At 39.4% G+C, this 20908-nt stretch overlaps 1 protein-coding gene across 1 annotated transcript in view; it reads left to right on the forward strand.

Moving 5' to 3' along the window:
• The window catches only part of LOC145397062 (glutamate receptor ionotropic, kainate 1-like), a 75907-nt gene that overhangs the window by 36829 nt on the left and 18170 nt on the right, over positions 1-20908 (forward strand). Inside the window, exon 2 of the mRNA XM_080270274.1 lies at positions 15928-16228. Within this exon, the coding sequence (XP_080126400.1) occupies positions 15928-16228 (301 nt within the window). The remainder of the gene's footprint in view (positions 1-15927; positions 16229-20908) is intronic.

Consider the following 20908-nt stretch of genomic DNA (forward strand, 5'->3'; position numbering starts at 1 on the left):
GGTCATCATCTTGAACCCCAGAATCACGCTGCTCGAAACTGTTTCAGAGGCTATGAACTTCACGTAGGAGATTTGACATGCAGTCAAGTGTGTGTGAGAGAGCGCGAGTGTCGTGAGTTTGAGTGTGAGTATGTGCGTGAGTGTGGGCGTGAGCCAAAGCTTGACTGGGTATGAGCGTTTGTGTGTGTGTGTGTGTGTGTGTGAGTTCTTACCTAATTGTAGCTCAACAGATTAGTAACACATGATTTTCCTTTTCTGAAACCAAACTGTCTTTGTGTTATCATACTGTGTTCTTCTAGATGATTTACCCAAGCTTTTCTTATAAGTTTTTCTAATACCTTGCTTACAACACTGGTCAGTGATACTGGTCGGTAGTTGAGTGGATTTTGTCTATTTCCTTTCTTGAATAAGGGGACAATATTTGCTTTTTTCCAAATATCAGGTAGTTTACCTTGACTCAAGGATTTCTTGAAAATTAAAAATAATGGTTTACATAACTCCTTTGCACATTCTCGTAATACCCAACATGAAATTTCATCAGGACCACTTGCTTTTCCTCTGTCTAATCTACTTAACTCCTCCTGTATTACTTTTTCTGATATTTGTATATCTGGTAGTATATGTGGACATGCGTGTTCCACATAGTCCCTCTCAAAATTTTTTTCTTCTGTAAAAACTAATTGGAAATTCTTATTTAGTGCTTCACAAATATCTTTCTCTTGTGTATAAGTGATTCCCTCGTCCGTAATGGATTGTATTATATCTTTTACTTTAGTTTTGCTTCTGATATAGCTGTAAAACAGCTTTGGTTGATCACTACTTTTATTTATTATATCCTCCTCAAACTGTTGTTGGGCTTCCCTCCTTATTCTTGTATAATCGTTTCTTGCCTGTTTGTAATTATTATACGCCCTTTCACTATTTTCTCTTCTGTATCTATTCCACAACAAATCTCTTCTTTCTTTTGATTTTTTACATTCTGTATTGAACCATTTCTGTATTTTCTTATCTGCTTCTTTGTGCTGTGGGATGTACTTCTGGACTCCTATTTCATAAAATTCACAATTTTTTTTATATACAGCATTTAAATCTTGTCCTCTAAGCTCATTTTCCCAATCAACTTCCAAGAAATACTTCTTTAGGTCTTGATAATTTCCCTTTTTATAGTTTAGGCTCTTTTTGTAACTATCATTGCTGTTTACTATGTCGTATGCTATCCTGAAGTTATAATTTAGTACTGCATGATCGCTTTTGCCGAGTGGAGGGTGATATATTAAACTGTCAATATTATTTTCTTGCCTTGTAAATATTAGATCTAGCACTGAAGGTACATCAAGTCCTCTTTTTCTGGTGGTTTCCCTCACATGTTGCGTTAAGAAAAACTCTTGTACGAGATCCAGGAGCTTTTGATCCCAACAGCTTTCTTGGCTATTTATATCTAGAGTATTCCAATTTATATTTGTACTGAAGTCCCCAGTTAGTATAATTCTTTCCGATTTCTCTTCCATTTTATGTAGCAATGATCTTACACTCTGAATTGTACTCTCTGCCAGGTCCTCATATTCGTCTCTTTCCCATGTGTTTGATCTGGGTGGCATGTACAAATTGGCTACAATTTCTTTACCTTCAGATGTGTCGATCTCTGCTGCAAGCAGTTCTATTGTGATGGTATATCTAGTTTTATTTCCTTGACTTTTAGAATTTTCTTAGTTATTATTATAATTCCTCCTCCTTTTTTTAAATATCTGTCTCTTCTCCATATATTGTATTCCTCTAAGTTTAGTATGTCATTTGATATCCTTGGTATTAATTTTATTTCAGTTAGGCATATTATTTGTGGTTCATTTTCTCTGACATAATCATTCATCTCTAGTACTTTAGATACCATTCCATCCACATTTGAGTACATCAACTTTATCATCTTGTTTATAGATTTGTCATGACATGGTTCTACTACCTTCCTCCTTTTTCTTCCATCCTGTTTGTGTACCATTTTCGTACCTGCAATCCTATTACTTTGTAAAAAAAAAATCTTCTTCTCCTCTTCTGATCTTCCCACATTTTTTGTTTTTGCTTCCTCCCTTTTCTCTTTCAGTAATTCCAGTTCCTCTTGTGTTAGGCATCTTTTTATCCATACATTTTTGAACTCCTCTTTTTCCTTAAGATTCTTTGCATTTTTTAGTATCTCTTCCACAGTGTTTACACTCTGGAAAGTAACCTTTAGAGGTCTTGTCTTGCTTTTCTCGTATTTCCCTAACCTTTTGTTTTCCTTTATGTCTTTACTACAGATTTTCTCTGATACTTCTTTCAGTAAGCTCATTACATTTGCCATCTCTTTTTTGTCTCTTGTGATCTTGTTTTTAACTTCATCCTCTTCTATACCAGCGATTACTATTGATTTGTTTATCTCTACTGAATCTCTGACTAACTTTGGATTGTTTTGAATTATTCTTTTCACCTTTTTAATGCTTTTTTCCTCCACCCTTGTTTCTAAGTCTTTCTTTACTTTCACCATTTCAGCATACGTGGTTTCCACATCATTTTTGTAGCTTTGCAAAGCTTCATTCACTTGTGTTATCTTCTCCTCAATATCACTGCTCTGGTCAATAAGACTGCTTACTTGCCTAATTGTCTCTGTGTCATTTTTGAACTCTTCCATAACACTCTCGTGATTGACTACTGTACTTGCCATTTCACTCATTTTCTTCCTAAGTGTACTCAATTCCACGGTTAGTTCACTGACGGTTGTGTCTTTCTTATTGGCCTCCCTTCCTAGTTTTTCTATTTCTTCCTTTTGCAAGTGCATCTGCTTCTTTATTTCATCAATTTCATTTTTGAAAGCCATTTCTAGTTTGTTTACACGTTCAACCAGTCTATTGTGGGTCTCTACTTCAACCAGTTCTTGGTAGAAATCATCATTTTGCTTTTTACCTTTATCCCTTTTCTTTTCCAAATTTGTTTTACTGAAGTATGTATCCATTTTGCCATACTTAAAGTGCAAAGCATATACTTACAATCTCTGTCTTGTTGTAGTCTAAACAAACCTCAGAGATGACTCAGCGTATTCTTTTGCCTTGGTTCTATTTCCTGTTTTTACAAGTCTTGTTGAACTTATTATTTTTTTCCTTTTTATAATGAACAATCATTTAGTCTAACCTGGTACTGAGGTTGACTCATACAAAGATACTATTTAGGTAATGCCACTGGCCGTGATGATTTGGTACGGAGCGCCGGTGTCACACGTCCGCCTAGATTGGATCCCTGTGTGTGTGTGTGTGTAGTAATGACATGAATTCATTATCTCTTTACAACAGCAATACTGTACGTAAATATTATAGATGGTTGTACATAAGAAAACCCTCACATCAGTAGGTCGAACTGTTTCAGAAACTTTCAGCTTCAACATATAATGTTAATGTGTCTTTCATTTCACATTCGCATGTGTGTTCTTTTATTAAAATTTTGACAGGGAATCAGGTTAAAAAAAAATCATCATCATTATCATTCCAAACGTAATTTTCACCAAAGAGTTGAGATGAAAAAGTATTCAAACTCTATTAAACAGAAACCACAAAAATGGAAGTAGCACATAACATGGGCACTAAAATAAAAAACACAAATATTGACATATTGAAATCTTTGAACTAAAATAAATACACACATACTTTTGAATTTTTATTTATAAACGAGTTGCGGACACACCTGTGATATAAGCATTCCAGTGACAATCAAACTGAAAATGTGATGCCACAGCTTTGGCAAGTGTTCCTTCTCACATACTTCCTTCATCCAATTTGAACCTCTGTCAGTTTCTGATTTTTTTTTTTTCAGTTTCCTTACATAATTTTCTTGTTTGGACACCTGCGCCATCTAAATTGCTCGAAACATTGTAACAAATATTTATCAACGTTTTAGAATCTTGTTTTCGAACATGCTGCAAACATGTCCGTAGCAATGTTCCATGACAAATTTCGTGGCAACAGCTTCAGCATGTTCAAAACTGACATGCAGTCCACACAGACACATATCTGAAGCAGTGCTGCCATTTTATCGGTGGGAGAAATTCTGCTGCTTGCTGTGCCTGCCTCAATTGTGATTTGTGGACAGGAAGCAAAACTTCTGGACCGATATTAAGTATACCCTTCATGAAGAATAGGAGTGGGCAGAGACACAGTGTAATCAGTTATATAATACATGACGATACTGAACTTGTGCTGCACAAGTAAGTGAGAGTGGGTATTCAGGAATTTTTTGAACAGAAGTTCAGCGTCTAATATAGTGCATGGTCTATTTTTCTCCAGCAGGAAGCTCTGACTTTTGAAGCAAACCATGAGCCCCTATATATGATGTCTGCATCCTGCCATGATTTTATGTTTATATACTCTATCTTTCATCGGAACTATCCAATCAAAATATCGATCTTCTTCATGACATCGGCACTATCCACCAACACTGTGTGACTGATGTTGTTCCATGTTTCTAGTTTCTTAATCTCGTGTTTGTTTTCTGAGTGTATCAGATCTCAGATCACACGCTGTGCCTAATAAAGTTCTATTAATCATAACACCTGGTCCCTGACCCACTTCATGGTGTTGAGGCAATCCCTACTCATCATCTGTGGAACTCTGTTAACTTTCTAGCCAGCTATATTCGTGCCCAGTGCAGGAAACGTCCACGCCAGTGCTACCAACATGCTTCTAAACAATGTTATGAACATATCCATGACAATCGTGCTTCGATCATGCATGCGAACTTAATCAAGACAATGTTTGGTACATGTTCCAAGTACATGTGTCGAGCACTGGTATCTGGACACACGTTTACCATATTGATTGACCTTCATGGAGTTCACACCTCCTATGATCTTATCATGTTTGTGAATGGTGAGCGCCCCTATCTATTGCCTATGAGGCTATTGTGTAAGGAAACTGTTGTTGAACTCTATCAATCTATCTATTGCCAGAGGCCTTAATCCCATACGTGGTGACCACAAACAAATCGCCTCCACGTTGCCCTGTCCCCCGCCATTTCACTGCCCTGCTTCCAACTCACACCCCCCTCTCTCATATACCTCTCCACTCCATCCCTCCATCTCATCCTTGGCCTCCCCCTCTCTCTCTTCCCCTCCACCTCACTCAGATACACTCTCCTCGTCAGACACTCACTCTCCATCCTCTCCACATGGCCAAACCACCCAAGTGTGTTTCTCCTAACGCTTCTTATCACATTCACATCCACGCCACAGCGCTCTTTTATATCCTCATTTGTCAGTCTGTCTCTCCATGTGACTCCACAGGCTCCTCTCAAATAACTCATTTCCATTGCTCTCACTCTTGACTTGTGTCCCTCCAACAACGTCCAAGCTTCATTTCCATACGTTAGAGTTGGTATCACAGTACTGTCATGTAGTAACTTTTTCACTTCCATGCTGACTTACCTGTTTCTTATCACTGCTTTTAAGGAACCAGCAACCTTTCTTCCTTGTTGTACCTTTTCAAGCACTTCACCCTCCAAACTTCCATCCTTACTCATAATACTACCCAAGTACTAAAACGTACTGACATTTTCCATTTCCTCCTCATCCAGCCTCACTGTACATTCACTGACTTCAGTTCTCTCGAAGACCATAAGTTTCCTCTTCCCTACATTCACCTTCAGATTCCATTTCTTACACACTCTACCAAACTCATTCACCAAGCCTTGTAGCTCCCCTTCGTCATCAATTAACAACACAGTATCATCTGCAAACAACAGTACAGGGACATTCCAAACACGGCCCTCTCTCATTAGGGCCACTCCAACATCCACAGCCCTACCTTGTATATATCTCTTTTATAACCACAGCGATGTACATATTGAACAACCATGGAGACATGACACATCCCTGTTTCATCCCAACCTTCAAAAAGAACAAAATCACTCACTTAACTATCCACATGCACTGCACCCTTAGCATCCTCATACATACTTTTCACAGTATTCAACAACTTCCCCTCTACTCCGTATATTATTAATACTTTCCATAATCCTTGTCTATCCCCCCTGTTATATGCATTCACCAAATCTATGAAGCCTGCATACAACATCTTTCCCTTCTCCAGAAACTATTCCACTAAAGTTCTAAGAATGAATATCTGACTACACAACCTCCTCCCTTCCTAAAGCCTCCCAGTTCTTCTCCAGCTAATTTCTCTGTTATTTCCCTAACTCTGTCAATAAGTATGCTACCATATGCTTTTCCTATTACACTAAGAAGACAAAAGCCCCTCTGATTACCACACACTTCTTTTTCCCTTTCCCTTTGTAAAAAGGAATAATTATACCTGACTTCCAATCCTCCGGGACTCTACCTTCCTCCCAGGCCAATCTACACATCTTCCACATCCATTCTACTGCTCTCTCTCCCCCATGCTTCAGCATTTCACCACACACTCCATCAATTCCTAGGGCTTTCCCCATTTTGACTTTTTTCAGTGCTTCCACAACTTACATCCTACTGATTCCTTCCTCTCTTCTTACCTACCTCTTTCTCCCAACCATTCCCGAGCCACTTATACTCACATTACTTTCATTCTTCATGTTCAACAATTATTAAAGTGTTCTCTCCATCTGCTCACTTCTTCTCCCTTCTCCACTAGTAAACTGCCATATTTATCTTCCACTCCCCTACCAACTTCATTGCCACCCTGTCTAACTCTCTTTACCTCTTTCCAGAACATTTTCTTGCAGTCCCTCCACTTTACACTCAAATTCCTTCCAAAGTCCTCATCCACTCTCTCCTTACTCTCTCTCACTAATTTTTTCACCTCTCTCTTCCTTGCTACATATAACTCTCTCTTCTGTCCCTCAACTTCTTCCATGCCCCTATTTCTCATCCATTCATTATATGCTTTCTTCTTTTGTGCCACAGCCTGTCTCATCTCTTCATTACACCATGCTGTTCCTTGCACCCCCCTTCCTCTTCTCTTCACCCCACACAGCACCTAACATGCTGCACATATTTCTTCTGTGAATATCTTGCACACACCTTCCACGTCCTCCATCTGCTCCAATTCATATTTACCCAATCGTTCCTCCACTTCTCTCTTATATTCTGCCTTTTTCTCATCCCCTTGTAACCTTTCCTATCTCCTTTCATCTACTCCCTCCAGTCCTTCCCTTCTTCTATTTCTCCACATTACTAGGACCTTGATTCTGACCACCATCAAGTGGTGGTCAGAAAGTCCACTCCCCAACCTCTATATGCTCTGGCATCCAGTACACATCCTCGCATCCTTTCATCTACACAACATAATCGATTATTGCCTTCCTTTCATTCACTTCACCACCCACCCTTCTCATCACTCGCTATGTATAATTGTGGATCATTTTGTGCCGTAAGAGGGTATTGGCTATTGCCAACCCTCTCCCGGCACAAATGTCCACTTAAGCACTGCCATTCTCATCTATCTCAGCAGGCACACTCCACTCACCAACTACTCCATCCACCTTCACATTCCCTACTTTTCCATTAATATCACCAATCAAAAACAGTCTCTCATTCCTTTCAAACTTTTCCATGCACACTTCCACATTTGCCCAAAACTCTTCTCTTACTTTGCTTGCACGATCTTGCGTTTGTGCATACATGCACACAATTGCACACATTTGTAGTCCACCTTTCAATCTTATCCACACAATACTTGAGCCAACTGATCCATACTCTCATATAGTCTCCTTCCATCTGTTACTCACAATACACACTCATTCTTTTGTCCTCTAATTCTCACCTACTCCTGCACATATCCCCATCCATACTCCCATTCGCTCACACTCTCCTCCCCATTTAGTGTCAGTTAATCAACATGCATCAACTTTCGCACCCTTAAGTGCCTGAACAATCTCTCATCTTTTGTACCCTTTACATTCCATGTTGCCACCTGCATCATTTCCTTTGATCAGTCCTTAGTCGTCATCTTTTGGTCAGTCTTGGTCCGAGGGTTCTTTTTTGTATTTTTAGAACTGATTTCCGCGAAGGGGCACTAACCTTCCACCAACCCACATGCTGTCAGGTAGGGAACATGTATCTGTTGATTATAAGGTTACCACCCAGCATTCTAAATGCTTTTGTTAGCCATTCGATATAAAAGCTACCCTAAAAACAGAGTACCGCTACACTAAGTGGGTTGATGATGGGTGCTCCCACCAACCACACAAACATGAACTGCCAGTCAGTGTCCTTACTGTCTAAAATTAGCGTGCAGGCACACAAACACACACACACACACACACACACACACATGTAGAGGTATTCAACCGGGTAGGACGTGCGACATCGGCGCTCCACACCGAACCAACACAGCCAGTGGCATTACCTAAATTAGTATCTTTGCATGAGTCAAGTTCTGTACTAGGTTAGACTAAATGATTTTTCATTATTAAAAGGAAAAAAATAATCAGTTTAAACAAGACTTGTTCAAACAGGAAAGAAAAACAAGACAAAAGAATATGCTGAGTCATCTGAGGTTTGTTTAGACTACAACAACACGGGGATTGTAAGTATATACTTTGCACTTTTAGTATTGCAAAATGGATACATACTTTAGTAAAACAAATTTGGAAAAGAAAAGGGATAAAAGTAAAAAGCAAAATGATGATTTCTACCAAGAACTGGTTGAGGTGGACTCACTGGTTGAACGTGTACACAAACTAGAAATGGCTTTCAAAAATGAAATTGATGAAATAAAGAAGCAGATGCACTTGCAAAAGGAAGAAATAGAAAAACTAGGAAGGGAGGCCAACAAGAAAGACACAACCATCGGTGAACTAACAGTGGAATTGAGTACACTTTGGAAGAAAATGAGTGAAATGGCAAGTACAGTAGTCAATCACGAGAGTGTTATGGAAGAGTTAAAAAATGACACAGAGACCATTAGGCATGTAAGCCAGTCTTATTGACCAGAGCAGTGATATTGAGGATAAGATAACACAGGTGAATGAAGCTGTGCAAAGCTACAAAAATGATGTGGAAACCACATATGCTGAAATGGTGAAAGTAAAGAAAGACTTAGAAACAAGGGTGGAGGAAAAAAGCATTAAAAAGGAAGTGAAAAGAATAATCCAAAACAATCCAAAGTTAGTCAGAGATTCAGTAGATATAAACAAATCCATAGTAATCACTGGTATACAAGAGGAAGAAGTAAAAAACAAGATCACAAGAGACAAGAAAGAGACGGCAAATGTAATGAGCTTACTGAAGGAAGTATCAGAGGAAATCTGTAGTAAAGACATAGAGGAACACAAAAAGTTAGGGAAATACGAGAAAAGCAAGACAAGACCCCTAAAGGTGACTTTCCAGAGTGTAAACACTGCGGAAGAGATACTAAAAAATGCAAAGAATCTTAAGGAAAAAGAGGAGTTCAAAAATGTATGGATAAAAAGATGCCTAACACAAGAGGAACTGGAATTACTGAAAAAGAAAAGAGAGGAACCAAAAACAAAAAATGAGGGAAGATCAGAAGAGGAGAAGAAGAAATTTTTTTTACAAAGTAATAGGATTGCAGGTACGAAAGTGGTACACAAACAGGATGGAATAAAAAAGGAGGAAGGTAGTAGAACCATGTCATGACAAGTATATAAACAAGATGATAAAGTTGATGTACTCAAATGTGGATGGAATGGTATCTAAATTACTAGAGATGAATGATTATGTCAGAGAAAATGAACCACAAATAATATGCCTAACTGAAACAAAATTAACACCAAGGATTTCCAATGACATACTAAACTTAGAGGAATACAATATATGGAGAAGAGACAGAAATTTAAAAAAAGGAGGAGGAATTATAATATTAACTAAGAAAAATCTAAAAGCCAATGAAATAAAACTAGATATACCATCACAAGTAGAACTGATTGCAGTAGAGATCGACACATCTGAAGGTAAAGAAATTGTAGCCAATTTGTACATGCCACCCAGATCAAACACATGGGAAAGAGATGAATATGAGGATCTGGCAGAGAGCATAATTCAGAGTTTAAGATCATTACTATATAAAATGGAAGAGAAATCAGAAAGAATTATACTAACTGGGGATTTCAATACAAATATAAATTGGAATACTCTAGATATAATTAGACAAGAAAGCTGTTGGGACCAAAAGCTCCTGGATCTCGTACAAGAGTTCTTCCTAACACAACATGTGAGGGAAACCACCAGAAAAAGAGGACTTGATGTACCTTCAGTGCTAGATCTAATAATTACTAGGCAAGAAAATGATATTGACAGTTTAATATATCACCCTCCACTCGGCAAAAGCGATCATGCAGTACTAAATTATAAATACAGGATAGCATATGACATAGTAAACAGCAATGACAGTTACAGAAAGAGCCTAAAGTATAAAAAGGGAAATTATCAAGACCTAAAGAAGTATTTCTTAGAAGTTGATTGGGAAAATGAGCTTAGAGGACAAGATTTAAATGCTGTATATAAAAAATTCTGTGAATTTTATGAAATAGGAGTCCAGAAGTACATCCCACAGCACAAAGAAGCAGATAAGAAAATACAGAAATGGTTCAATACAGAATGTAAAAAATCAAAAGAAAGAAGAGATTTGTTGTGGAATAGATACAGAAGACATAATAGTGAAAGGGCGTATAATAATTACAAACAGGTAAGAAACGATTATACAAGAATAAGGAGGGAAGCCCAAAAACAATTTGAGGAGGATATAATAAATAAAAGTAGTGATCAACCAAAGCTGTTTTACAGCTATATCAGAAGCAAAACCAAAGTTAAATATATAATACAATCAATTACGGACGAGGGAATCACTTATACACAAGAGAAGGATATTTGTGAAGCACTAAATAAGAATTTCCAATTAGTTTTTACGGAAGAAAAAAAATTTGAGAGGGACTAGCCTATGTGGCACATGCATGTCCACACATACTACCAGATATACAAATAGCAGAAAAAGTAATACAGGAGGAGTTAAGTAGATTAGACAGAGGAAAAGCAAGTGGTCCTGATGAAATTTCATGTTGGGTACTACGAGAATGTGCAAAGGAGTTAGTAAACCATTATTTTTAATTTTCAAGAAATCCTTGAGTCAAGGTAAACTACCTGATATTTGGAAAAAAGCAAATATTGTCCCCTTATTCAAGAAAGGGAATAGACAAAATCCACTCAACTACCAACAAGTATCACTGACCAGTGTTGTAAGCAAAGGTATTAGAAAAGCTTATAAGAAAAGCTTTGGTAAATCATCTAGACGAACACAGTATGATAAGAGAAAGACAGTTTGGTTTCAGAAAAGGAAAATCATGTGTTACTAATCTGTTGAGCTACTATGACAGAGTAACAAACACAATACAGGAAAAGGAAGGATGGGTGGACAGTATCTATTTACATTTCAAGAAAGTTTTTGACACAGTACCACACCAAAGACTTTTATGGAAACTGTACCATCAAGGAGGAATTCGAGGCAAACTGTTTTGTTGGATGCAAGACTTTCTCTTAAAAAGAGAAATGAGAACAGTACTAAGAGGAAACTACTCATCATGGAAAGAAGTAACTAGTGGAGTACCACAGGGTTCAGTGCTGGCACCAATCATGTTTTTAGTGTATATAAATGATATAAACAGTAACACTGGAAATTAGAACTATCTGAATATGTTTGCAGATGATGCAAAAATACAAAGGAGAATTACTAACACAGACTCTTGTAAAGAGCTACAAGAAGAATTAAATAAACTTCATGAATGGAGTAGTACATGGCAAATGGAATTCAATGTGGACAAGTGTCATGTAATCAAGTTTGGTAAAAGTGGAAAAAGACCTGATTGGGATTATAAGTTAGGAAATAAAACCCTATACACATCAGTAAGAGAGAAAGACCTAGGTGTGATCATCAATAACAGACTATCTCCGGCTGACCACATCAGCGAGAAGGTACGGAACATGTATACACTGCTTGCAAATATGAGAATAGCATTCACATACATAAATGAAGACATGCTAAGAAGGATAATAACATCATTCATTAGACCAATCCTGGAATATGCATCAGTAGTCTGGAGTCCTCATCTCAAAAAGCACATAAACAAGATTGAAAAAGTTCAAAGGGCCGCTACAAGATGGATACCAAGCTTAAGGGACCTAAGCTACGAAGAAAGACTAAATAAACTGAATCTACCAACACTACAGGAGCGAAGGAAAAGAGGTGACATGATAATGCTATATAAGTGCATATCAGGGAAGGAGAAAATAGACATAAATGATTACTTAACATATGGAGAAGCATCAGCAAGAGGACACTGCAAAAAACTGCATAAGAAGAGAGGTGATAAAGACGTAAGGAAATTCAGTTTCCCAAACAGAGCAATTGATCAGTGGAATGCACTACCGAATGAAATAGTGTGTGCCAAAACAATTCACAAATTTAAGGATATGTACGATAAATATGGTTTAAGACATGGGACAGTACGAGCTTGACTCATTCCTGTAAAGATACAATTAGGTAAGAACACACACATGATGATGAATACCAGGAAATGTTGTCAGACAAGGCTAACTATTTACAGAAAAAAACTGAGAAAAGTAACAATATAATTTTAATGGGTGACTTAAATTGTAAAGAGATGAACTGGGAGGAATGGGACTCAGGAGGCAGTGAAGATTTGTGGGGCACTACATTATTAAATATAACAATGAACAATGTGATGACGCAATGAATCAAAGAAGAGACACTGTTCTGAGGGGAGGACACACCAGCAAGACTAGACTTACTCTTTAGCAAAGAACCAGATTTAATAGAATCCTTGGAATATCTGTGTCCTATTGGAAAAAGTGATCATGTGGTCATTGAGTTCCAGGTGATAACAGAGAATGTGGAGCCAAGAGACGAGCTTTATAGGCAGGGAAGATACAACTTTGGGAAAGCAAACTTTACAGGATGGAGAAAATTTTTCGAAAATGGAGATTGGAGAAAATTCAGAGAAACAAGAGAGATACAGAAGAAGTGGGATATTTTTCTAGGCTTCTATAATTCGGGAGTGGAAAAATTTGTGCCAAGAGTAAGGGGGAAAGAAAACAGAAAAAAGGAGTGGTTTAATAAGTGTATAATAGCAAAAAGAGAGAGACACGGCATGGAACAATTGGAGAAAGAGAGGTAAAAACAGAACAAAGGAAAAATATAAAAGAACTAGAAATGATTACACAAGAGTATGTAGACACGAAGAAAGGAATTTTGAAAAAGGTATAACAGACAAATGTAAGGATGAACCCAAACTGTTTTATAGATTTGTCAATGACAAACTGAAACAAAAGGAAGGAATCACCAAACTGAAAGTAGAAGGAGAGGTCTATAAAGATGCAGCAATGCAAGCAGAAATAATGAACAAACGTTTCCAGTCAGTTTTCACTAATGAAAGTGAGTTTGTGGAAGGGGAGGGAGTGACTAGAAATGTAGTGATAAAAGATATAAAAGTGGAAGTACAGGAAGTGTATAAATTACTGGAAGCTCAAGATATAAGAAAAGCCCCAGGACCAGATGGAATCTGTAATTGGGTACTGAAGGAATGCAGATAACAAGTGGCGGATGAGATTCACAGTTTAATTGTGTGTTCAATGGAAGAGGGGAAAGTGCCTCAAGAATGGAAGAGGGCAAATGTGGTACTAATTTTTAAGGGAGGAAACAAGGAAGAACCCCTGAATTATAGATCAGTGTCCCTAACCAGCATGGTCACAAAATTGTGCGAGAGAATTCTGAAAGATAGATGGATAAAATATCTGGAAGAGATGAATATTTTGGCTGATAGTCAGTTTGGATTTAGAAGTGGAAGGTCATGTGCTTCCAACATAATGAGTTTTTACTCAAGAGCGATTGACGTGCTGCAGGAGGTGGATTGTGTGTATTTAGATTTGGAGAAGGCCTTCGACAAGGTACCTCATAAGAGACTAATGTGGAAACTAGAGCATATAGGAGGACTGAAGGGGTGCCTCCTGGAATAGATGAGAGACTTTTAGAGAGACAGACAAATGAGGACAGTAATAAAGGATAGGATGTCTGGATGGATGGAAGTAAGAAGTGGAGTCCCACAGGGCTCGGTGTTGGCGCCAGTAATGTTCCTGATTTATGTAAATGATACGTTAGATGGAGTGAACAGTTATGCAAGTCTGTTTGCTGATGATGCAAAGATCTTGAAGAAGGTAGAGGTTGAGGAGGATTGTAAAATGCTGCAGGAGGATCTGGATAGGATACACGATTGGAGCCGGATATGGGAAATGAAAGTTAATGCAAGGAAATATAAAATATTGGAAATGGGTATTATTTGATGGGTAATGAACCAATCACAAAAGCAAGAGAAGAGAAAGATTTTGGAGTACTGGTCCAGGACAGTTTGTCACCTGAAAAACACATTAACAAGGCAGTTAAAGAGACGTTTAAACTCCTGACTAGTATAAGAGTAGCTTTTTATTATACGGATGAGGAGATGATGAAAAAATTGATAGTGGCCATGATTCGTCCCAGGCTTGAATATGCAGCAGTAGTGTGGTCCCCATATAAAAAGAAAGATATAAACAAGATCGAGAGAATACAAAGAACAGCAGCCAAAATGGTCTCCAGTCTGGCAGATCTGTCATACAGAGAAAGATTGGAAAAGCTGGATTTGCCTTCCTTAGAAGAATGGAGAAAGAGAGGAGACATGATTGCGATGTTCAGGACCATGGTGGGAATAGATAAAATTGACAAAGAAGATCTGTTTTTATGGGATAAGAAAGTATCAAGAGGACACGGAATGAATCTGAAGAAACCAAGCTTCTTGAAGGATATCAAGAAATATAGTTTTCCTTACAGATGTATAGACCTGTGGAATAGCCTGGACAAAGAGATCGTCCAGTCTAAAAACTTAAACGAGTTTAAAACTAAATTTAACTTATTGAGAAACAGGGACGGGACCCCACGACCGTAGCTCATTTCCTGTATATCACAATTAGGTAAATACAATCAGGTAAATACACACATACACACACACACACACACACACACACACACACACACACGCACTGGCGTGCGGGCACTCAAACGCACACGCAGGCATTCATGCACACACGCACGTGCGTCTATACTGTCATTATTGTTATCTATCTACAGTATATCAATATTACATATATATATATATATATATATGAAAGTGGGGAGGCGGTGGCTCAATCGGTAGAGAGGTGACCTGGAGTCCTAACGGACCCAGGTTGAAATCCGGCTGGGGCAGGGAACAATTTAAGGATTTAAATTTCATAATAATCAGACTTAACTGATCTACCAAAAGACCCGCCGACATGTCGTAAAAATACCCCTGCTAATGCCAACCCACCAGTCCTGTATGAGATAGCCCTAGCATGTATTCAATATGAACGGTGGGTGTTAGCGCCGAAGTGGTGACATGTAGAGGTGTGCAGTACGTAGGACTACTGGGTCTTGAAAGCAGGCCGTGAAGCCTAGGCCCAGAGTCAGACACATAAAAAAAAAAAAAAGATTCGTTTCCTGTCATTAACATTGCAGATACGATTATGTGACCCCTGCTGACAGAGCGTGGGGAGTGGAACAGCCTGATGGATCATGGACTGGCATGATCGGAATGACAATGCGGGAAGTAGGTCCATAGAATCCTTGCATCAATATATATCAGATGTGAATCAAAACACTTTATTTTCTGTATATTTTGCCATTAAATCAATTCATTGAAGGACAGCTTCATGGTTTCAAACTAAAATGGTAATAGAGACACACAGTCTGAAAGAAGGACAGGTAGATAACACGACCAGCATAAAACAAACAATCATCATACAATAATATAAAGAAAGGCAGTTTGGAAAGTATGTGTGATTTTGAGGTACCTGAGAGCATTGCACTTCAGATACTAACTATCTCTTCATTTCAGGAAGTGGACTTTAGCCTTGGCTTCTTTGACATGACTGCCGCAAGAGCCAAGGTAGTGGACTTCACCTTCCCCGTCAACATCTTGTACCACAGGATGATTGTGGGTCGTGGCACGCCTGAGGTGAACCCCTGGAGCTTCCTACTACCCCTGGGTCCTCGGGTTTGGGCACTACTTCTGACGGCTTTGTTGGGGGTCCTTGCAGTAATGACAATAATTCCCTCCTGTCTACAAACCCAGGCTTGTCATCGTACAGGGCCAGTGGTGAAGGCATCCAGCTTTGTTCGAGTGCTGTTACAACAAGGTAAGACCTCCAGCTTGTCCTATATGTTATGGTGGAAGTCATCACTTTAACCCCTTAAGTTCTAATCGCATCACTTGATGCGATTTGAGTTTTATGCCAAAATGCCTAATCGCATCAATTGAATGCGGCCTGTACAAAACTGCGGAGAGCTTGCTCCACCCCGATTATGACATACATGGCTTCAGGCCAATGAGAACTCGCCCCTGATGTGGCGTGAGGGGGGACTGGACCAACCCTGGCGGTGGGGGGGCACCCCCCTCTCGGCCGCCTCCATGCCACCCTCTACTCCACTCCCTCACGCCCTCCTTGTCCCCCATCACTCTCCCACCCCTTCACGCAACTGCATCTCTCCTCCCACAACAACCCGTATCCCTTCCCACCCTCTCTTGCCCCTCCTTCCTCCCTGCTAACCTCGTCTCCCCCCCCCCCAAACCCCACCCCATCTCTCCTTCCTTGTCCCACACTACCCTTCCAACCCCGAACAGGCCCCCAAGTGTCAGGCCTGATGTACAGTCGTCAGCATAAATTCGCTGCAAGTCTACTCGTGCGATGTGAGTCCTTTTGTCTGGCAACAGTGTAAGGGGACTAGTTGCCACGTAGCCTTTTATACACTTTAACGATGTGTTTTTAAAAATGGCACTAGAGGCTGGCTAGAGTACAATATTATGTATACCGTATTTAATTAGTATAAAAAAAAGTGCAAGAGCTGACAGAATGTTATGAAACGACGTACGAGCGTAATACTCCGACATTCCTCTTAACCGTGTCTAAACTCCCTTCCCCTCTCTCCTCCTTTCTCCTCCTGATGTCCCCCCACCCCTCCTTCCCCCTCCTACTCCCCACTCACGTTCATGCCTCTCCACTTTCTCCTCTCCCTACTCTCTCTACCTTCATTCATTTATCCACGGCACTAACCCGACTGGTGCATCACAATTCTCTCTTGACTGTTTACTAAACCAATATTGTCCTTTTCTCAATTGCTTGAAATGCTTTAATAAAATGTATCCAAGACTAATTACCAATATTCCTTCCAGTTCTAATCCCATTCTCACCCTTCCCGTCTGATTCCCACTCTTTTTATTCCAGTTGTCATTCTTTTCTCCACCCCTTGTCACTACCAACAGCCGCTAGATACAGAAACGTTTGAGGTCTCGTTCTTGTGATGTATTCCTTACTGTGTGTGTGTGTGTGTGTGTGTGTGTGTGTGTGTGTGTGTTTAGTGAGCCTGGCAGTTGGTGGCTATTATTTCAGTAGGCGAAATTAAACAAACATTTGTGCCCATTCCTCCTACTTCCTCTCTCTCTCTCTCTCTCTCTCTCTCTCTCTCTCTCTCTCGTTTCAAGGAAAATGTTCCCATCCTGCTCATACTGTTCACTGATTCATGCAGCAGGATCAGAACCCATCATGTTTCGAGCTATTGCATCACGTTTGGAGTAAAGAGTGGGTGAAAAAGACTGAGGCATGGCAAGATACTCTCGAATGTAAGGAGCTAAAAGGTTACAGGAATAGACAAGAAATGGAGAAGAGTGCAGTTCATTACGTAGATCTGCGCCGTGGTTAAGGTAGACAGGGTGCGGAGAGAGGCGAGTGGAAATGAAGGAGTACGGGGGGGGGAGGTTGAGAGGTAGGGTGGGGAGGGACATGGGGTGGGTACGAGGGAGAGAGCAGAAGTTTTATCACTCTACAACATTTTTCTGTCGTCTTTTGCTCACTTTTATGCTAGTCAGATATAAAGACTATTGCATTCTGGGCGATTTATAGCACTAATTCTTACAAACACGTCTTTAAAGCGTATAAAAGCCTGTGTGGCAACTTGTTCCCATTCACTGTTGCCAGACAAAACAACCACATCACACGAGCAGGCTTGCAGCGAATTTGTGCTGACGACTGTACATACCTGTTTTATATTATTTCTACTTCTTCCCAAATTGTACACCTCACTCTGTTTATTTCTCACTTTGTACCTATCAGTTCTGTTCGTACGTCGTTGGAGAATGCTGTATGTTGTACTACATATGACGCATCTTATTTATTTATTTATTTTTTCATCCTCCCTACCTGCCCAGATTAGCACCTCTGAGCAGTGTCCGTCTGTGTTAGTTTTCGAAAGATTATGAGGCCTTGTAGGGCTACTCCTCGCATCTGTTTCATCTCCCCATACATAAAAACACACCTGTTTTCATGGCTGGTGTGATAAATTCCAATGAAATGGAGAGCTTCCACAAGAGAACTTGGTTGTTGCCGAAACTGTAATGACAAGTGTGATGAAGTGTAATGATAATATGATATTTGTAATGGTGTGATAAATGTGTAACTAGAAGTTGGGACAGTAAAAAGAGAAATCGAAAACAAATTATTGCATTTCTTCCCCTTTCTTATGCATGCATTTATTGCATTTTTCAACTTTATTTTGATGTCCTTCATGGTTATAAACATTTATATGCGTCTGTGTTAGTTTTGGAATGACTATGAGGCCTTGTAGGGCTACTCCCCACACCTGTTTTATCTCCCCACACCTACATACACGCATGTTTTTATGGCTGGTATGACAAATTCTATTGAAATGGAGGGTTTCCACAAGAGAATTTGGTTGTTGCCAAAATTTTTCTCCCCAAGTACCACCAAGGCCTTGCAGGCCTACTCCCCACACTAGTTATCTTCCCACACCTACATACACACCTTTTTTCATGGTAGATGTTAAAAAACACAATGAAGCGCTCTCTTTTCATGCGAAAAGCTGGTTATTTCCAACCCCCGTACCTATAGGCCTACTCTTCACAGCCTCTCCCCACAGTCTAGTAATCTCCCCACACCTACAGTACATGCACCTGTTTTCATGGTTGGTGTGACAAAACACTTTGAAATGACCTGTTTCAATAAGAAAAATAGGTAGTTATCAAAGTTTTCATGTTTTCGATTGATTTCGAGGGGTAACTATCAAACTTTTTTTGAATATTGATGTGCGATTGTGCGGTAACCATTAGGCCTACGGGGGTACGGATTGCGTTGTCAGGTGTGTAAATTCTTCCTCTTTAGCCAGAATACAGTCAATTTACCCTTGGTGGAAGTCGCCAAAACACCTCCGAATTGCGGTTGTGGGAGGTACCCTGCCTGAAACAATTGCAGTCTTAAGGGGTTACGGGTAGTATTGCCATCCTACCACCATGTGTGGTCGTACAGTTATATTGGACTATTGATCATGGCATCTAATTGCATTTGCTTGGTCCCTTGTTACAAAGTCTTAACCCTCTCACACACCATAAGTTTCCAATAAGTTTCGTTTCCATGCACGGAACCAAAACCTCATTCAGGCTGGCTCTACTTGCGCGGCAAGGGAAAAATTTCTATGGCCCAGTTTACCCTTGGAAAGTGCTTATAGTGTTCTAAATCGCTTCCCTTCATCTTCTTTCATGAGTATACTATAACATAAGAAAAAAAACAAAACAGATGAATAAATGTACAGAAATGATGCCTGAATAAACCTTATTTACGTGAAAACTAGCTTCTCATAATTTCCCAACATCACAGTGAAAATTTTTTCCCATTACGTGCAGTTGCAAGGATATGCCTATATGCAGAATTTCACGATCTTTCATCTGTGAAAGTTTCAAGTTGATACATCCAATAGTTTTCGAGTAAATCGAAAAAACTACGAAAGTCGCCTAAAAAACATCTGATTTGTGTAATATTTCATATGTTGTTAGTGACACTGTAACAAACATATATGTAAATTCTCTCCAGTTTTGTAGCCCAAAGGTTAATGAAGCCCATGATATAATTCATAGTATTATAATGAATTTTGAAAAGTTACGATGGGTTGTGTGCAGTGACAGCACCTAAGCTCAGACCCGTAGGCTATGTTCGTCTTTCGTTACTTTTCCCCAATTATTTTCACGCATAAGTTACTTTGCTTTACAAAAGAATACATACCAAATCATCAGCTTGATCCAGCTTTCTTCAGATTTTTGATGCAACCTATACTTTACGAGTATAATGACTGAGGGAATTGCAATAATATGCGCCACATTTTCCGTATGAGAAATATATAATAAACACACATTTTATACCTTACAATACAGTAGTATAAAAACTAGACAAATAGCTGGTTACTCACGTGCTCTAGCAGTGTTGTAGTGTTTTTTGAGGGGAGACGGAGTTGCAGAGAGAAGGACAGGTACGATCACAGCCAGTGTGTGTGTGTGTGTGTGTGTGTGTGTGTGTGGAGTGATGGTAGTTGTCATAGGAGTGATGGCAGTGGTGTCAGTTGTCATAGGAGTAATGGCAGTAACAGGAGTAGTAATAGTAACACCAGTGGTGGCAGCGGTGAAAAGAGTGGTGGTAGGGATGGTGCTACTACTACTCTCTGTTGTGCTAATCACCGCGGCCTTGACCACAGCTTTCCGTTTATCACCGCTCGGGTCAGATTTCACCCTCACTCTCCTGCTCCTCACTTTCTCCTCCTCAGCTCATTCTTTGTATGTTTCACTATCACTTTCCTCACTTTCACTGCCACTGAACAAGTATTTCATGTACTCATTTTGAGATAACCCCTTGCGAGACATTTTTCCGGTAGCATATAAAACTGCAGGGGAACGGTAAAATCAAGTTATGAATTTTCAAATCTGGCTTTCTCTGAAAATATATAAGAAACACTTATAAATGTTCTTCATAAGCACACTG

Source organism: Coenobita brevimanus, chromosome 40 (genome assembly GCF_032717465.1).
Source record: "Coenobita brevimanus isolate Jiangsu-jjx chromosome 40, ASM3271746v2, whole genome shotgun sequence".
NCBI classification, from domain to species: domain Eukaryota; kingdom Metazoa; phylum Arthropoda; class Malacostraca; order Decapoda; family Coenobitidae; genus Coenobita; species Coenobita brevimanus.